This window comes from Chionomys nivalis, chromosome 9, assembly GCF_950005125.1.
Source record: "Chionomys nivalis chromosome 9, mChiNiv1.1, whole genome shotgun sequence".
Taxonomy (NCBI): domain Eukaryota; kingdom Metazoa; phylum Chordata; class Mammalia; order Rodentia; family Cricetidae; genus Chionomys; species Chionomys nivalis.
This window is the reverse complement of record NC_080094.1, coordinates 23,930,055-23,949,762: the sequence shown is the minus strand read 5'-3', so window position 1 is coordinate 23,949,762 and position 19,708 is coordinate 23,930,055. Positions and strand designations below refer to the sequence as shown.

General features: G+C 44.9%; 1 protein-coding gene across 1 annotated transcript; it reads left to right on the top strand.

Moving 5' to 3' along the window:
- Positions 1-560: 560 nt before the first annotated feature.
- Bpifa2 (BPI fold containing family A member 2) lies at positions 561-8,792 on the top strand. Its single transcript, XM_057780137.1, is given in 7 exon segments — positions 561-671; positions 3,306-3,472; positions 4,152-4,259; positions 5,270-5,422; positions 7,586-7,667; positions 8,255-8,318; positions 8,764-8,792. Coding segments are annotated over 7 exon segments (714 nt in total).
- The last annotated feature ends 10,916 nt before the right edge of the window (positions 8,793-19,708 follow it).

The window sequence follows — 19,708 nt, the reverse complement described above, 5'->3', positions numbered from 1 at the left end:
CTTTTTCCTACATACTTAGTTCTTGTCCCTCTCCCTCCTCTCTGTCCTTCCCATCCCACTCCTTGCTAATGGCTTCCTCCTCCTTTTACTTTCAGGTCATGTGTATTACATGCTCTTTCCCCCATCTTCTCTTCCCTCAAGATTTTTTCTTTTCCTCTCATAGTCTCCTTATTTTATGACCTCACACAGTCAACACACACATATGTATACAAACATACATACACAAACTGGAAATTCATTTGCATGTGGCAGAAAATAGGGTGTTTACCTTTCTAAATCTGGCTAATTTTGCTAAGCACAATGGCTCCAATTCCATTAATTTCTTGAAATGTCATGATTTCATTTTTTGTTATGACAGAATAAAATTCCATTGTGTACTTGGTCTCACTCTCTCTATCCTCTTCTGAGGGTGGGCATCTCTGCTGGTTTTATTTCTTACCTATTGTGAACAGAATCATGTCTGTCTTGTAGGAAGGTTAAGTGTGAGATGAACAGGAGTTCACTGTAGGTTCCTGTTCACTCTTCTTCCTTCTATGACCATCCAGGTATCAGCATCAAAGATGTTCCAACTTGGGAGCCTTGTTGTCCTCTGCGGTCTGCTCATTGGAACCTCAGACTCACTTTTGGGTGACTTAGGAAATGCTGTGAAGAATTTGGACGTTGGAAATGTTGTGAAGGATTTGGACGTTGGAAATGTTGTGAAGGATTTGGACGTTGGAAGTGTTGTGAAGGATTTGGACGTTGCAAGTACTGTTGGAGGTAAGTCAATATAGGTCCCATTTACCTGCTGGCCCTAGGAGTAGCCCTAATGAACACTATGCCTACAATAGCAGAGGCTGCTGGGAGGGGGCAGTGTTGTCTTCTATGGGCAGCTTACTGAGAAATGTGCAGCACTTACTTATCATATTAGAAATAAACAGTGCCATTACATTACATCCTAATAGAGTCTTGCCAATATATGTACAGAATAAATTCACCAAAATGAGATTTCAAATTTTTAAATAGTATGTACATCTTAAGTAATGGTACCTATCCCACTTTCTCTAGCAATCTGTGGGAGCCTGTCCCCCAACCCTGCTTCCTTTCAAGCACTAATATGGACAGCATTAACTGGTTTGCTATTATCAAAGATGAGTAGATGTAACTCATCTCACTTTGCATTTCTCTAATCCTAACCTGATGTGGGATTCCCCTCTGTATGCTGTGAATACCATTGGTTAATAAAGAAACTGGCTTGGCTGATAGGGTAGAACAGAACTAGGTGGGGAAAACTAAACTGAATGCTGGGAGAAAGAAGGCAGAGTCAGGGAAAAGGCCATGGAGCTGCTGCTGGAGACAGACACTCCAGAACCTTGCTGGTAGGCCATGAGCCTTGTGGTAAAATATAAACTAATAGAAATGGGTTAAATTAATATGTAAGAGTTAGCCAATAAGAAGTTAGAGCTAATGGACCAAACCGAGATTTAATTAATACAGTTTCTGTGTGGTTATTTCCAGAGTCTGGGCAGCCGGGAAATGAACAAGCGGTCTTCCTACTACACTAATCATCTTCTCATTTTTCTCATCTTTACTACTGGTTTGCGCGTTTTAACTATAGTGTGTATCAAAATTATTAGAATATGTTTCTGTAGTTAGTTTGACCTTTTCTTATTGGTCTTCATTGACTGGCTGGAAGTGACATCAACCCACCTGGCTTAGATGTTCATAAACTTCTTAACTTTCTACTTAATTGTGCCTCTGTTCTCTGCCGTAGAAGAACTGGGCTAACTAACAAGCAGTTCCTATAGGGACAGGAAAGCTCTGCACACACTGCCTTCAAACCTTGCCAATGCTTAGGTAACTTTCATCTTTGAAAGTTACCTAAGAGCCATCCTCACATTCCAAAGCTGGGGAACTGCAGCAGAGAAAAAAGGGGGTCAGATTCAAGGTTACCTAGGGAGTTGTATGGCGAGATAGAGTTGTCTAAGCAATGCTAGCTGCATCATTATCTTAGGAAGATTCTGTCAGCACAGAGCCAAGTAGAATTATTGTGTTTACATCTGTGTGACTAAAAGTGTTCTTAATATTTATTTTCAATTGTATGTATGTGTCCCTCTGTATATATCTGTCTGTGTGCCCCCAGAAGCCAGAAAAGGGTGTCAGATCCCCATGAGGTACACATAGTTATGAGCCATTCAACATGGGTGTTGGGAATGGTACTCTGTTCTTCTGCAAAAGCAGCAAGTTCTAGTGTATGGTCATATATAAATATTTTTCTTTTAAAAAAATCAAGTATACACACACACATGCATGCATGCACATATGCACACACATACAAACATGTACACACACACACATATTGCAAACATTCTTAAAGGAAGAAGTGAAATATTTTCCATGGAAAAGATACTCAATACAGACAGGAAAGCTGTCTTCAGAAACAAAGGTTAGTCTTAGTCTTCACGGCTGTGCGATTTCATTTCAGCAGCTAAAGCTGGAGAATGAACTGAAACATCACAGTAAAACTGGGACAAAACATATACAACACCAAGTTTCTAATCCAAATGCTTTCCACACAAAGAAATGAAACAGGTTACACAATGTGGAGAAATTAGTAGCATTATTGTGTTACAATAAATATTTCAAGGCAGCATTTTAAGCCGTGTGTCCTCTTGAAAATAAGGGATTGTTGTTGTTTCATTTTGTTGGGATAACTTGTTTTCACAGTAGAGATATCTTCTGCACAATCATCCCTCACACTTTACACACGCCTCTGGCACGCACCATTCATTTCATTAATTCCCTAGCTGTTCTCTGAGATCTTCTGTTAGGATGCTCTGCCCTCTTCCTCCAATGTCAATTTATTTTCTCTGGGCCTGATTCCAATCTGTCTTTGGGAATACCTGTTTTTCATTTTTACTGGCTGGAGCAGTATTCTCCCTCTATGTTTTTTCTTGATTCTAGATTATACCATTTCTTAGTTTATTCTCTCAATTGCTTGATTAAGTTTTTCAAACCCTTGTGAGCATCTCACTAAAAGGGACAGATCCTTAAGTCATTCCTGAAAACAGGTATACACAATCAACTTCAACTGCTTGATTGCTTTTGTTTTTGATAAATGCTCAATATGTATTAGTATTAGGACAACCTAATGAATGGAGCCGTCTCCGTGGACACATTTCCTAACCTTAGGAGTCTCGGCTTTCTCTTCTGCACCGTGGAGATGGTGGCAATCCCTCCCTCACTGATCTGATGCAGAGACTGATTGCCACAGCACAGGGAAACTGACTTCCCTGAGGCCAGGAGGATGGGAGCTCCTTCCCTAGTGTGCAGGCACTCATTGATGACTTTTTACAGATGCTCTTCAGAACCTAGATGTGGGATCTCTTCAGAAAACCACGGATTGGGCATTAGCCAAGAACAACATTCTAGGAGCTTTGAACGCATTGGACCTTAGCAAATTAAACCCCTTTTCATCTCAGAATGGTTACGGGTGAGTTGGTGCTTCTTTGCTCCCAGAAAAGGGACTACCTGACTACCCAGTTTCAAAGTAAAATGGATAAGCCTTGTCTTCCCACCCCAGAGCTGAGGACTTCTGAGGCAAGGCTCATTAGAGCTTGAGTTAGTCTGAGACAGAGCTACAGAGCCAGTTTGGAGAGTTTACACATCTGGGTTCCCACATTCTGTAATTTCAGGTTGAAGGTGATTGTATCTTGGTACCTAAAGCCTTTCTTTAAGAATGGCACAGCTCTTCTTAAAAGAAAGCTGGGAGTAAAAGTCCAAGTTCCTTCAAGGGACAGGAAACTAGAATCCACGCTCCTTAGTCCCAAGCAGTGGCTTCATGAAGTTTAGAGTCACACACACAGTCCTGGGTTGAAGTTGTGTCTCTGCTGCCTATTGTTTCCCTGGCTCAGTCCATGGTACCTGATAGTGTAGAGGCTCATACTTGTGACCAGGATGTGGTAGGACAGGAGGGCGATGAGCAGAGTTGCAATGCTGCAGGGAGGGATGACCAGAGGGCTATGGGCAGAGTTGCAGGGCTGCAGGGTGGAATGACCAGAGGGCGATGGGCAGAGTTGCAGGGCTGCAGGGAGGGATGACCAGAGGGCGATGGGCAGAGCTGCAATGCTGCAGGGAGGAATGACAAGAAGGCATTTGTGGATTTTGGGCAGGTTGCGAATTAACAAACTCAGCTTCCTGAACTTGCAAGCTGAACCATCTTCCAACCTCCAAGGCGTCAATCTGAAGCTTCCCCTGGTTTTGGATGCCTCTGTTACTCTGTGAGTATGTCACTTGGATTAGGGGGCGGAGTACAATATGACCTATTTAAGTAGGCACTTAATTCCTAGTTACTCTTTGACCTCTGACCCAAACTTCCTAATCTCTAAAAGACAGGACTCTCTGAGGCCTAAAATCTCAACCTTTAAATAGTCTAGTGAAAACATGCCATGTTAAGTGAATGAATGTTGATACAAAATGTGTGTGTGTGTGTGTGTGTTGCTGTGTTCACTTGTGTGTATAAAGTTTTACGTGTGCACTCATATTTGTTTGTGGAGTTGTGAGGTCAGCATTGTGAATCTGCCTCAATGTGGTGAGTATGCCAGACGAATTTCTCAGAAGGATTCTCTCACAGTCCTTGGAACTCATAGGTTTGGGCTAGACCTCCTGGATAAGTAAGATACAATTTTTAAAGTTTTTCCATTTAAAATGAGAGACACAGAAAAATGGCCAAGTCAAGAACCTGTGTAACAGAATCTCTAGAGATTGGGGGGTATCCTTCAAAGAGAGCACTTGCCCAGTATGTGTGAGTCTCTGGCCTCAGTCATCAACACTGGGGGAAGTGGTGTTTGTATCCAATACACTTGTGAAGCCATGAGCTGTGTGATCCTGTGGTAGTTGTTCAACTTCTCTGTGACCAGGATTTTATGCTCAGAATACAAGAAAGAATGTGATTTTTCTCCTAGAATCATTATAATGATTAGATGGATTATACCAGGCATAATATTTTAAATTAGTGCCCACAGGTAATTTGTGTTACAAAATGTTAGCAATTAATTTTTATTTTTTGTCTCATGCCAAGTAAAAATCTTGCATGTGATAATGATGCATGCATGGCCCAGAGAAGTCTAATTTAAACATGTAAGTTTTGTAGAGTATTTGTAACATGTTGACATTACTGTTGTGATATTGACATTGTCCATAGACACCCTGCACTGTGTCCACCCACATAGATGAAAACCAGTGCAGAGCCTTCTAGACCTGTGCCTGGTGTGACTCTTGTTTTCTGCAGGCCTATCATTGGATCCATGGTTGACGTCTCTGTTTCCTTGGACCTTGCAACTTCACTCGGTGTTCAAACCGATGCCAAGACTGGCCTTCCCAAGCTGAGCATAGGGCAATGCTCAAGTGATACCGACAATATCTCCATTTCCTTGTTGGGCAGGTAAGGCTCATCCATCTCAGTAGAGCCAGGCTCTCAGGGGGCTTTAGGACCTCTGACTTTAATCCTATTCGTATACCTGGGAAGTAGCATCATAAAATATACAATAGGACCAGCCTCAAGTGTCAACTCTGCCACAGCCATCAGCGCTGTCACTCTATGTCCATCTTTTGCAGCCTCAGTTTGCACATCCATGGGTCTGAACAGTAGCGATCTGTACTCATCACCTTCTGGGATGGAGACATGAGAAAATACACATGTTTAGCCTAGAGCCTGGAACATGCTAAGTGCTCAAGAACCATGAGATCTACACTGAGTCTATAGACTATTCCTTTCCATTGCTGAGGCAGGAGGATGAACCTTTCCAGCCATACTATGCATGTGCCTATGGTACCTTTCAGCTGGGTCAATGTGCCTCATGCTTCTGAACATGTTAACATTACATCCACCTGCAGAGGGAGGCATTTGGAAAATTAGATGCTAGCATGGTCTCTGCTTGTCCTGAAGTAATCTCTACCCTCAGGAAAATCCCTAGAGTGGAATCTTGACATCCTAATCCTGTCATTTTCCATCACTGATTCCTGTTGATACTCATATCTGCACTTTTAATTGTGTGCTTAATATACAGGTTTGACTCAAACAGGGGTCAGAGGAGTGATGGTACCCGGTGTCTGGGGAAGGAAACATTACCCTTAAGTCAAGGACTGGGACTGGGAAGATTGGTATGAATAGAGGGATGGTCTCTTATTCCAGCCTTGATAACTATGTTCTAAGGCCAACCATCCTCCCTCTACCAAAGACCTGATCTCAAACTAAAGACAGAACCACAGTCTGCCGAGCAGATCCAGGGAACTCAAGTTGTTCCACTGGATCTGAATACCCATGGCCAAGAATACTCTCCTGATGCTGGTCTGCCCTCATTCTCCTTTTGACACACTGGCTTTTGTTCTGTGCTTCAGACAAACGTTTTCCTACCACGGATAGTCTTGTTAAATAAAACAGCTTAGTGAACTCAATGTATCTTTTCACCTCTCGGGGTCTTTACAAGATTTCTTCCCTTTTTCTTATAAGAATATTCTCTTGTCCTTCAGAGTAATTGTCTCTGTTGTCACCGCGTGCATACATACTTTATGACAGGGTCTCACTGTACAGCTCTGGTTAGCTTCAATCTCAGAGCTCTCCCTGCCTCTGTCTCCTGAGTGGTGGGGTCATAGGTGGGGGACACCAGATGAGATGTCACACTGTGTATTTAACTGTACCTGTTCTTTGATTATTTTGTGTGTTGGGAGATAGGGTGTGTGCCTGTGGGCACACATGCACATGTATCAGTGGCTGGAGATCACCACATAGGCTAAGATGACAAGGAATCTCCCCATTTCTGTCTTCATGGTGCTGGATTACAAGTATTTGTTATAAACTGGCTTTTCCTTCTTTTTTTAAAAATATGAATACTAGAGTGGAAACAAGGGTCCTCATGCTTACAAGGCAAATAATTTTGTGGCTTAGGCTATCTCCTTGCCCCTTGACCTTTCTTCTAGTCAAATATCTGCGATTTTCCAGGCAGGCATTTTTTCTGAGCCTGGAGATGGATTTGGTAAAAATGAACAGGCTGTTTCCTACAACACATTCTGAGGAAAAGGCGGGCCAAGGACTGTTTGGTCCATCAGGGAATTTAAAGAAAATGGGGATCCCTACACAGACCATCCTACTTAGCAGGACACAACGAGAGCAAACCTTCCCTTCAGTAAACACTCAGGATGGGCTACCCTGGGGGATGGCAGCTGCGTGAGAGCTGAAGGGGGAAAGGCAGCGTCAGTGAGACTTGTTTACAAAAGAGGTTAAAAACTCATTGGTTATTTCCCCAGTGTCCCAAAGCTCAGTCTGGTGCTCTATAAATAAAGGCTGGATGAATGATGCTGTGGCTGGATGAATGATGCTGTGTCAGGGTTGTGATAAGCATCTAGGCACTGAGGAAGCAGCTACTTAGGCGTAAGATGCTCAGATGCTCAGTGATAGTCCATTCTGACATGGGCCACTGGGCAACAAGCTGAAATGAGTCCAAATGAGTCTGCAGAGGAGAGTTGTGTGTCACATGACCTCTGGAGGACTATTTGGGTCATGCTGAACTCTTGACCAAGCTTTGCAAATCCCCTCTTTTTTTTCCAGACGAAGCACTCTTGTCAACAGATTATTGGATGGTGTCTCTGGCCTCCTTACAAAGACAGTGACCAGCGTGATGCAAAACCAAGTAAGTCACCAGTTCTTGGCACCCAGAGCCAGGCCTGTTGGGGGCACCTCCTCTACCCTCAGTAGTTGGGCTACAGAGAAAGGAGGCAGAAATCACAGGTGCTGCCTTGAACTGTTTACCACATCCACGCTCCACCCGTGTGCACCACCTGTGTGCACCACCCGTGTACTTTAAGCTAATGTTTTCCTGTAGTCAACACACTTTTCATTAAAATGACTGTATTTAAGCACCTGTGAATGAGAACCTGCAGGGAACTGGGAATTGGGGCTCCCCGAAGGCTTAAGCCTTCTGAGGATCTTGAATTTCCAGGTTCAAGAGTTCAAGGTTTAAGGAGTCAGGGGTATAAAGGTTCTGGGTGGCGGATCTTCAGATCTTGAACTTCTGACATTCCGAGGTGGTGGGTTCTCAGAAGCCTTGGAGAGTCTTGTCTTGGGCTGCTGCAATTTCATAGTTCTAGATTGTTAAGGTTAACTGTTTTCAAGTTCCTAGAAATGAGCCCCTCTGCTAGGGGAGGCTGGGCAGCGTGTTCCAGCAAAGTCTCATTTGTTTTCCTTCTCTCTCCCCTTTTCTTTCTTTCTGCCTCTCAGATATGTCCTGTGATTGAGTTCATATTTAGCCATCTGAATGTAAATCTTACTCAAGACCTCCTCTGTAAGTCACAGCTTGGGAACTGGAGTGCCTTCCACGGGCCAAGACAACAGCTGTGGGTGTGCCCCTGCCAGGGACCTTGCATCCTGACCAAGTTGGGCCTTTCACTTCTCTTCCCCTCATTGGGGCTTCTTTTGAGGCTTCAGCTCTCCATGATTGACAGGGTTGCTGGGGAAACAGGAATCAGGCACCCAGGATGTCAGAACCTGGAGGTGATCCTTTTGTGGTTACACAGCCCGTCAGTGTCTTGTGTGGGCTACCTCATTGTGTCCTCAAGAGAGTCTGTATAGTGAGCCACTGTCATTGCCCACTGTAGATGAAAAGTGACACACTTGAAGTCACAGAAGTGACAGAGGAATGAGCAGGAGGGAGGTAACAAGTTGGGTGGGCCTCTGTTCAATTTCCCATGGCAAATACTGAGGTTTTGATCATGACTTGGTTCTTTCAGCTAATCTGCAGTTGCCAGTCTCCCTCTGAAGAGGAAGGAGCCGAAGGAGGGACGCCATGGCACTCCTGCTGGTATGGGCAGTGTCCTAGTCACTTTTCTGTTGCTGTGACGAAACAACGTGACCAAGGGAAACTATAAAAGAAAGCATTTATTTTGAGATTCAGGAACCCAGAGGGTTAGAACTCATGACCATCAGACTGAGGAGCACAGCAGCAGGCACGGGGCATGGCATGGAGCATCAGCTGAGAGCTCATGTATTGAGACACAGTCACCAGTTAGAGTGAGCTAACTAGGAGAGGCATGGTCTTTTGAAATCTTAATACCCATCTCTAGTGGCACACCTCCTGCAACAAGGCTGTACCTCCTAAACTTCCCAAACAGTTTATCTCACTGGGGACCAAGTATTCAAACACGTGACTTATGGTGGCAGTTCTCATCAAACCCACAGGCAGACTCTGTCCTGTGCACAGCAGCCTGTCAGGAGCCAGGGCTATGCTCATTTTGTTTCTGTCACAAGACAAGAGAAATTGAGACACGATCCTGACTCCAGGCTGATTTTGAGTACATTGTAGCACGGCTAATAAAAACCCAGAGACAGAAATTGGGGTTCAACCTGAAGGTCAGAAAAGCAAAGCAGCCAGTCACTGGCTCCTACTTCTACGTCAGTCTGAAATGGCGATTCTGCCTCCAGGAATCTCAGAATGAGACTGTGAGCGAGAGCTGCCTCCTCCCGTTTTATATTCCTCTCTAGTGCTGGGGTTAAAGGCGTGCACCACTATTGCCTGGTTTCTATGGCAAACTAGTGTGACTACTGGTCACCACGAGTGTGTGTGTCACCACTGCCTGATCTGTAAGGCTGATCAGTGTGACTGTTTTACTCTCTGAACTTCAGGCAAGTTTTATTTATTAAAATACAAATACAAATGGAATATCACTACACTACACCCTGAACCCTGAGCCTGCATCATGAAGCCAGACTGAGCTGCGGTCTTTGCTACTAAAAGAATTTCTTGGGTGGTTTTGACTGAGTCCTGACTTTGAGCATAGACAGTTATCCATGGCCTACATCCAGACTCTGATTTTGTGGGCATGGTTTCTACTCAATCTTTTCCCATCAGCAACCGATCAAGAGGAAGGGATGAGAAGGGTCAGGGTCACGGGGGTGAACAAGGCCCCAGATCTACAGCTTTCCCTCTCCTCTCCAAGGACTAATCCATGTGGTACTTCAGGAATGGGTGGATATAGTGAGACCAGACTTCTTGGATCTTCTCACTGCCACTGTGACAGCTAATGGCCTGAGGCCCTCTGTTCTCATTCCAGGTTCCTTCCCAGGGGCTTCATCTGACTTCCTGTGGCATTTCTCTCTGGAAATTGCCACCACCATCTATACAAGGTCTACCTGAGCCCGCCTGAAGGACCCTCCCAGACTCCATTCTTCCTGTCCGCACCACCCCAGCATTAAACTATTAACTGCACCCTTATGTGTGTGGCTTCTTTTAATCCTTGCAATAGAAGTGGTTGGTAGGGTGTGTGGTGTGTGGGTGAGAATTCAGCTTAGTGGATGAAGCAAATCCAGAGCTGGAAGGCCCGTTAGGGCCCTCCTCACAGCTCTCTTTTATGGAAAGTGTTGTGGAAACATGGAGAGAGTAGCCACAAAGCCGCGGTGTAACTGCAGCGGGACCCCAGCCACCAGTCACACATGAACAACTGTGTATTGACATGTGCTGTGTGCTAGTCAGGCAGTGGGACTGGATTACCTTCGGTCACAACCTTACTCAGAGCTTTGCCATGTCGCCTCTATGGTCCTGAGGACTGGGGTAGAATGAGGACCACCCTGCTCAATGAGACCCAGAAGCACGGACAGACAAGTTCAGGTGGCTGTGGCCTTTCCTTCCTGTCTCGTCCTAAGGGGCATCTCAAGCTCTCGCGGTCTCCAGCCTCACTTAGTAGTCCTCCATTGCTGCTCCAGTACTGGATATGATCTCGAGAGTGATACATAGGAATCTTAGTCTCCCTGGAGATGCCAGGGATCTTGGCAACACCCAGCAGTTTCTGATTCCGCTCTAGTCAGTGAGGCTGCCACTAGAGTGGTCTTGATACTTCTCTACATCCTGATGACATGAGGATGAAACCGAGGTTCACCGAGGCAAAGTGATTCAGCCAGGTCACATAGTGAGCAAGGGCCAGAGCCAGGATGACATCGACCCTCATTTACATAATTGTGGCTTTGCCTTTAAAATGCTATTCCTGAGCTTCAGCACCAGAAGACCCCAGGCATGAGCTCGCTCCTAGTCCCCAGCCAAAATTAAAGGACTCTTCCATTCTTCGTTGGTTAATTAGTGTTGAGTTCTAGATCTTTCTCAAGTGGGTGATATCACTTCCTATGGGCTATGAGAAGCATGAGGAAGTTCTTTGGGGGCAGAATTTGTGGACATTCCACCTTCTCCATGAAGCCTCTGTTGGATAAACCTACCTACAACCCAGGGACAGTAACTGTTGGTTTGGTCCTTCCAGGGTTTCTATGATTTGAATCTACAATGCTCTTTGCCATCACTAAATAACTTGGGTGCCTCTTGCAAGCCCCCATGTCAAACTTGGTTTAACTGTTCCCTTTCATTGTTGGGGGAAACTCCTCCCCAGAACAATTAAATAAACAGATAAAGCAAAATTTTCAGGAGAAACCATAAAGTAAATATTATGAAGATTATATTTGAATAAGAGAGACCTCTTGTTTAGAAGAGATGATAGCTCATCAAACAGCATGGTCATTCAATCTAAACTAACTTATAAAACTAACAATGCTTTGTTACATGAGGGCCTGCTTGTTGGGGTTTATGTCCTGCCCAGTTCCCCACAGCTGGCAAAACCCAAAGAAATTTCCCTGCCCCCACAAACACTTGTCCCCAACTGTAGCTCAGGTGCCAGCTTTAGAGACAAAGATGGAAAAAGTAAGACACTCAGACATCTAGCAGCTCAGAGAACACAGACCCATCTAAGAAGTCTTTCCAGGTCAACTTTCTGGTTTCTTTAAATCTTTCAGCAATTTCTCAGGGAACATTCCACTAAACAAGAGGAAGTAAATACCAGTCAAGTGTGGGCAATACCCTTTTTTAGTTACCATCTCCCAGATCAAGGCCTGAAGGGTTTTTTGTAACCCAGATTCGAGACCAAGACTTAGAGCAATGTTTCATTTTTTTGCTTTTAAGATTTATTTATTTTGTGTGTAAGTGTCTTTGCTTGCATGAGTTTATGTGCATCATGTGGGTGCGGTTCCCTGAGGAGGTCAGAGGAAGGTTTGAATTCCCTAGGATCCTAACTAGAGGCAAATGTGAGATGCTATTTGGGTTTTGGAATCAAATCCTGGTGCTCTGCACAGTAATAAGTGCTCTTTCCCCAAGGGACATTATTTTAGGTAAACAAATAATAAGTTGCCTGAAAGTGTCAACATTGCTGAAAGTGAAATAAAAATCTTCAGACACTAACATTATAGAGTTCACTGTCTCTTTCAGCTGTGATAAAATGATGGTGCTTGAACATACCATTTTTGCTTTTCTAATATGCAAAGACCTACCCATTGTTGGTAAAGGGAATGGATTCTCTCTCTCTCTCTCTCTCTCTCTCTCTCTCTCTCTCTCTCTCTGTGTCTGTCTGTCTCTCACTCTCGTATGTGCTCTCTCTTTCAAAAAACATCGCAGCTTGGTTGTATCTTGGCACAAGAAAACTTGCAATATTGCAAAAGACATTGCATTGATGGCTGGTGATTCAGGCTGGTTCATGCTGTCTTGTCTGTGAAGAGGACCTGGGGCTTACGGGTAAGGGAATTCTAGGGAGCAGAGCCTCTAACCTGCATCTAAGCCTGGTTTCTATATGACCCCCAACCATATTGCTTGGCCTCTCTGATCTCAATGGCCTTTCCCAAAGATGGGGCAGAGTGGTGATTGGGAACAAATACAAGCTCATTGCTTAAGCGTTGGAGTCAGTGTGACCAGGAAGCTGTCATGCCTAGGATTAGCGGTCATGTTGGGGTATGAAGTCTTAGTGTGGGACAGACAATGCTTCCCTGGAGATTCTCCATGAGGCACTCATCCCATGACCTTCAGTGTTTGACCCTGACAGACAAGTACTTTACATTCCAGGAGACTCTCTGTATGCAGAGGTGGATGCCCTTTCCAAGGTGAAAGATGCTCTTTCCAAGGTGACTCAGAGCAGCCAGCACAGACCTGGATGGCCTGACAGCCAATCCCTGCTCTACAAGAGCCCTTTGTACATGCTGTGTAATATAACTGCAGACATTACTGTCAGCCGTGTGCGCAACCTGCCCAGAATGAGTACGTTCTCATGTGTTTCTCACCTGTTTTCTCTGCACATGGGGAGCAGGAAGGTGAGGTACAGTTTCCAGTCCCACTTCACAGAGAAGGAAGAAGCCCCATCCCAGGTCATGCAGTCAGCAGAGGGAAGAGTGACGATGTGAACCCAGGTCCCCCCAGTTCCAGTGACAGGCTCTGACGAGACCACTGCAAGTCCCCTCCTCCTCATCCTCATGAGCCCCAGGAACTTCCCTGCCCTTCTTACCAAGGAGATCCAGGCACAAGTTATTCACCTGTGTAACAACTGAGACAAGTCTGGTCTGGCCCAGCAACAGGCCTGAGGTCACAGCTCCAACTCCAGCATCCCCAGGCTGTGTTCCTGGGGTATAAAATCCTCTGTTAATGAAATTCCATCATGGCCCTTGGCCCGCTTTGTACCCCGTAGCTGGAAACAAGGTTTTCAAGGGTTTGTGAACCACGGTGGCAGGCAGCCAGGAAGAGGGTCTCCACACAGAAGCAAGCCCTGACAAGGACACAGCAGGCTCTGGCTACCTGAGTTCCCAGAAGGACAAGGTCCTCGCTCATAATGTCCTTTGCCATGGGCACCTGAGTTTAAGGACAGGCTCTCTGGGCTTGCTACGTTGCTGTGGCCCTGCCGGAGTTGCCCTGCAGCCCAAGGCTGTGGTCCCACCTGTTTCTGTGCTATTCCAGCTTGATCTGGGCCCAGAGTGTGGCGACCAATTCAAACAACGGGGCCTGTGGAAAACAGGAAATAGGATTAACAACCATAGGAACTGCCCTGCCCTGCCAGCTGGCCTCAACCTGATGTAGTTGGAAGGACCCAGACATACCTCTGTGTGACTTTGGGAACAATCGTCTCAAAAATGTCTTCCTTTCACTGACTGAAAAATTAAACTCTCAAACTAACTTCCTGACACGTAGCAGGCACAATGAAGAAGCATATCTACCCTGAAGCCCAGGGAGCAGTAAATGTCTGCAGCTGTCCTCGGGTGGATGCGTGCTACTCACTGCTGCCCCCCAGAGGCTATGTTCTGGAACAGCTGCTCCTGTGCTCAGGCAGGGTATTGGTCCTGCCTAAGCATCTCAGCAGAGCCTCCTCCTGTCTGAACCTCTTTCCAAGGTCAACGGGAAACAGAACAAGTTGGCAGGACAGTTCTTGGTGGCAAATAAAGCTCAGGCGTCATTGCCAGTCATCTTCTCATAGAGACTTGTGCTTCTGCAGTCCACACTGGGAAGAGCTGGGCACATGAGCCACAGGGCTTGGAGGTAGATTGAAATTCAGAGTGTGGTCAGCTCAACAAACATGAGATGGAGGTCACCCATGAGTCCTATTGTCTGGCTGTCTCTGTCACTAACACCAACTTTGGTCACAGTCCATAATCTATTAAACCCAAGAAGCATTAGTCTTTGAGGTTTGTTTGTTTCTATTTATCATTTTGTGTCTGCATGTGTGACGCTCATGTGTGAGTGCAGGAACAGGTGTGACCATGCACCTGTTGAGGTCATAAGCTAACTATCAGAAGTCATTTCCTAATTCCACCATTCTGTGGGTTCGGGAGAGAAAACAGGTGTCATTTAGGCCCTCATACTAACCTGTCTTGCTGATTCAAGAAGAGACAGGGTTAGCATGAAGAAAACATAAATTTTCACCTGAAAGCATGGATTCCGTGTCGCAGAACTGTTTTAGATTCTCACTGATGATAATAGACTACTTCTCTACTCATGTAGGAGGTGTCTTTTCACAATGCATCTTTGTCTGTCTTCATGCATAATATTTCGGTTACAATTATCTGGCGAGGCCTACCAGAATGAAATCAATAAAGAAATTGGTTCTTCTTTAAGAAATTAAGGAATTAAAAAAAAAAGCCATCATTTGAGGACAAGAATCCAGAAGCCCTAAAACACATGGAGTCTATGAGTTATAAAACTCCAATCCCAATTCTTCTTAGCATCTTTGGTATAGTCTCTTAAACTAGGGGAGCTGAATTCCTCCCCCTTGGCCCACAACCACACTGGCTTGTGAGTTCACACACCATCTGCCTTCTGCGCAGTGGATACATGTAGGTCACACAGTCAAACTATAAACATGACTGATATCAAGGTAGGAAGGATGAGAATCATTCAACCATCCTTGCAAGCTCCATAAAGAAGAAAGACTCCCCAGGGGCAGCACGGTGGCCATAAACCCACTTCTTTTCCTCCTTTTATTTGTAGGTTTGTAGGAATTTTCTACTCTGAGAAACAACAATCTTTGCGGGGAGGACTAAACAAAATCAAATAGAAAGCTGCTTCAAAATACAGCTGTTTGAGTTAGTGAGATGGCAGAATGACGTCATTATTGTCCCACTCACAGTGGGCTCCGTCCAGGAGAGATGATTAGGGCACTCAAACACAGGGCAGGTGGGTAGAAAGGTTGGACAGAGCTACCTGAGAACCACAGTTCTACCCTATGCATTCCATGACCTCAAGCTGGTCGCTTCCCCTCTCTGAGTTCTCAAGGAGATAAATGGGTTAGTGTAGGCACACACCAGGAGCCTTCCCAACAGAACCTTCTTCCATTGATCTATTCTAGGTCATCTTCCATGCCAATACAAAACTGACAACTTCTTGGCAGCCTTGGGTTCCACAGCTCAGGGTCTTATCTAAGCAGAAGTTCCACTCCATCCATCACTGCCACTCAAGTGTCCAGGGTGACCTTTGGGTTGGAAAATCTTGGCTAAACTTAGATATTTTCTTTGGAGTTTCCTTAGAATATCCTGTAACCAGGACTTGCTTCTCATTCTCTCACCACAATATAAGGGCCACTCTCACCTCTAGCAACCAAGGAGACTGTGCAGAGACCTGTGCATCCTTCTCTAAACCAGTGAGTAGGGGTTCTCCCGGTGTGCCCCCATATGAGGGTCTTCAGGAGGCTTTGGGGCATAAGGCAGAGGGAAAGTGCTGTGTGTGTTAGGGAAGTTGGACTCTAACGAATTTGAAGATATAGATAATATTCTGTCAGAATAATGACAACCTAGGTTCACGTGGGTTCTGTTGCCTGTTCAGATTTTATTCTTCAATGACTTTTCTCAGTTTATGGATAAGGGCTTCTACCTGGAGTCTAAACTCAACAGTGACAAAAGTCATAGCTATTTCCCAAAGGACAGTGTTGCCTCAAGCTTGGTGGAACCAGGTAGTGGGAGCCTTGAACTATTTTCAGGCAGGGGTCTCAAATTCCCATTAAGGAAGGTTTGAAGTTTCATTGAACAAAGACAACAAAATTAGGTCACAAAGTGCAGAGTATATACGCCTCAAGCCGAGAAGGCAGCAAGAAGAAAGGAATTGAACATGCAGAGCACAAGGTCAGCTTGACTTTCCAAGTCTCACCCCATAGCATCCTGGCTGTGTCTTGAAAGTTTCTCTCCCTTCCTGACCTTGTCTGATCATCTCTAGAACAAGTCAACTTTTCCCCTCAGTCATAACTGTATGTAGTTATGTCTCCACTTCAATCCATTTCCTGAAATTTCATGATTTCAATTTTCTCTCTGGACTGAAGAAAATCCCCTTGTGCACTCGGCCCCACTTTCTTTTTCCACTCCTGAAAGTTGGCGTCTCTGTCGGTTCCATTTCTTACCTATTGTGAGCAGAAGCACATCTGTCTTGTAGGAAGGTCAAGTGTGAGGGTGGCAGATGTTCACTGTGGGTTCTGGTTTTTTCTTCTTCTTCCTATGACCAGGTAGGTATCAGGACCGAAAATGTTCCAACTTGGGAGCCTCATTGTCTTGTGTGGCCTGCTCTCTGGGACCTCAGCCTCGCTTTCAGGTAATATTGCCAGTGCCCTGGATAATTTGGAATTCTGAATTTGTCCTGAAAATGAGTTAATCAATGCGCTATTAGATGACTGATCGCAGGAGGAACAAATTAATCACTAAACCTGCAGGGGCTGCTGGGAGGGGTGGTGCTATCCTGTTTGGCCGGCTTACTGAGAAATGTGCAGCCATTCAATTCCTTTCTCACACACTTTTCCTTTTAGAAATAGACGGTGCTATAACATCATATCCTAATAGTGTCGCGACACTGTACGCACAGGATAAATCCATCAAAGCGAGATTTCAAAATTTTAAGAAGTTTGCATTTTAAATTATGGTCGCTGTTGACAAGTATTCCGCTGTCCACTGTCTCTATCAGTCCGTGTGGGCACCCACAACCCACCCCACTGGTTCACTGAAACTACTAACGTGGACACCTTTAACTGCTTTGGATTATCAGACATGAGAGCACATGACTCATTTCACTTTGTGTTTCTCTAATCCCAACACTGCTCTTGTTTTTCACATCTTTACTGCTGGCTTACATAATTTAACTAAAGTGTTCTGTCAAAACTGTTAACATATGTTTTTGTAGCTCTTCGGCTTTTCTTAGTGGTCTGTGTTGACTGGCTGGAAATGACGGTTATCACCAAGGTGTCCATTAGGTCCCCACTGTCTAGTGAATGGCACCTCTGTGCTCTGACTTAGAAGAACAGGGCTCCCTGACAAACAATTCTTCGAGGAACAGGAAAGTTCTGCACATGTTGCCTTCAATCTTTCAAATATAAAGAAAGGAGCCATCCTCTCATCCCCCAGCTGGGGAGCTGTAGCAGAGAGAAAAGGGTGTTAGGGCCAGGTTACTAGGGAGCTGTGTGTCTGGGTGGAGCTCTCTAAGCAATGCCAGCTGCAATTTTAGAGTCTGCATCTGTCTGCCACATAGCCAAGTTGCAGTACTGTAATGACATCAATTTGATTAAAAGTATTTTAATACTTTATTTTTATTTATGCATATGTATCTATGTGTTCATATCTGTGTGTGTCCCCAGGAGCCAGAAGGGGTGTCAGATCCCCTGGAGTTACAGATAGTTATGAGTCATCCAACAAGTGTGGTGGGAAATGAACTCTAGTCTTGCCCAAGAGCAGCAAGCACTCCTAACTGCTGACCAACCTCTCCAGTCTCACCACTGCACTGAAAACACAGATTGTATATGCTCATACTTAAATGCTTTTTTTTAAAAAAAATGTGTCCATACATATATATCACAAACAGCCTTTGTTGAAAATCTTTCACCATTACTTAAAGATATTCAGTACAGAAACAAGTACTAGTCAGTCCTCACAGGTGTATGATTTCAGCAACCACCACCAGAGGATGAGCTGAAACACCACTACACAACCAGAGCAAAGAGCACACACTATCACAATTCTAAGCCTAACCGTCTTACAAGCACATGAAATGAAACAGATTGCAGAATGGCGGAGAAAACAGCAGGCACAACAGAGTTTTGATCAAAATTTTCAAACATCATGTTAAGTCATGGCTCCTTTGTTGCGCTTTCCCTTCTCTGTCCCTGAGGTAGCAGTTGCTGTATTTCATAGGCGAGATATTTTCGACTCCTACATCCTTAGTTCTGCACAGATGCCACCTGGCACAGGGCATTTGTGCATTCATTCCCTGCTTCTCCTCTGAGATCTCCTGCTCCGATGTCAATTACTCTTTTCTGGGCCTGATTCCACGCTGTCATTGTGGGACCCCTATTTCAGGCATTCACTGCAGTTTGGAGCAGTACTTTCCCTCTGTGTTTTTCTTTGTCTGAGATCTTTCCATTTCTTAGTTTGTTCTCTTAATTGCTTGACTAGGTTTTTCAAACCCATGTGAGTATCTCAGTAAGAGGGACAGATCCTCAGGTCATCCCTGAAAACAAGTATACACAATCAACTTCAATTGATCGGTTGTTTTGTTGGGAAATGCTCAACATATATTAGTACAAAGTCTTCCTGGAAACTATGTGGACACAATTCCCAACCTTAGGAGTCTCGGCTTCCTCTTTTGCACAATGGAGATGGTGGCAATCCTTTCTCACTGAGCTGTTGCCGAAAGTGAATGACGCAGCACAGAGAAACTGACTTCCCTGAGACCAGGAGGATGGGAGCTCCTTCCCTAGTGGCACAGGCACTGATGGGTAATGTTTTCTTGCAGATGTCCTTCAGGACCTAAACCTAGATATTGCGTCTCTTCAAAAAGCCTTGGATTTGAAATCAGTCAAGGACAACATTCTAGGAGTTTTGGAAACACTGAACCTTGACAGTTTAAACCTCCTTGGTTTACAGTAAGCTGATGCTACTTTGCTGCCAGAAAAGGGAATAATCCTCTTGGGGAGGCTAGTCCAATGTGAAAGACAGATGGGTAGGCCTCTTCTTCCCCACAGAGCTGAGGAGTTCTGAGGCAAGTCTCGTTATAGTTTTAGTAAATCTGAGGTAGGGCTACAGGGCCAGTTTGGACAATTCACGTGTCTGCTTTCACAAGTCTGTAATTTCATGGACAAGGTCCCCATCCCCACCTGCATCTTGGTATCTAAAGCCTTTCTCTAAGAATAACACTTTCCCTCTTCACATTTAGCCAGAAGTAAAAGTCCAAGTTCCTTCAAGGAACAGGAAGCTGGAATCCACACCCCGTTAGTCCCAAGCAGTGGCTTCATGGAGTTTAGAGTCACACAGTCCTGGGTTGAAGTTCTGTCTCTGCTGACTATTGTTTCCCTGGCTCAGTCCATGGCACCTGAGAGTGTAGAGGCTCACACTTGTGACCAGGATGTGGTAGGACAGGAGGGC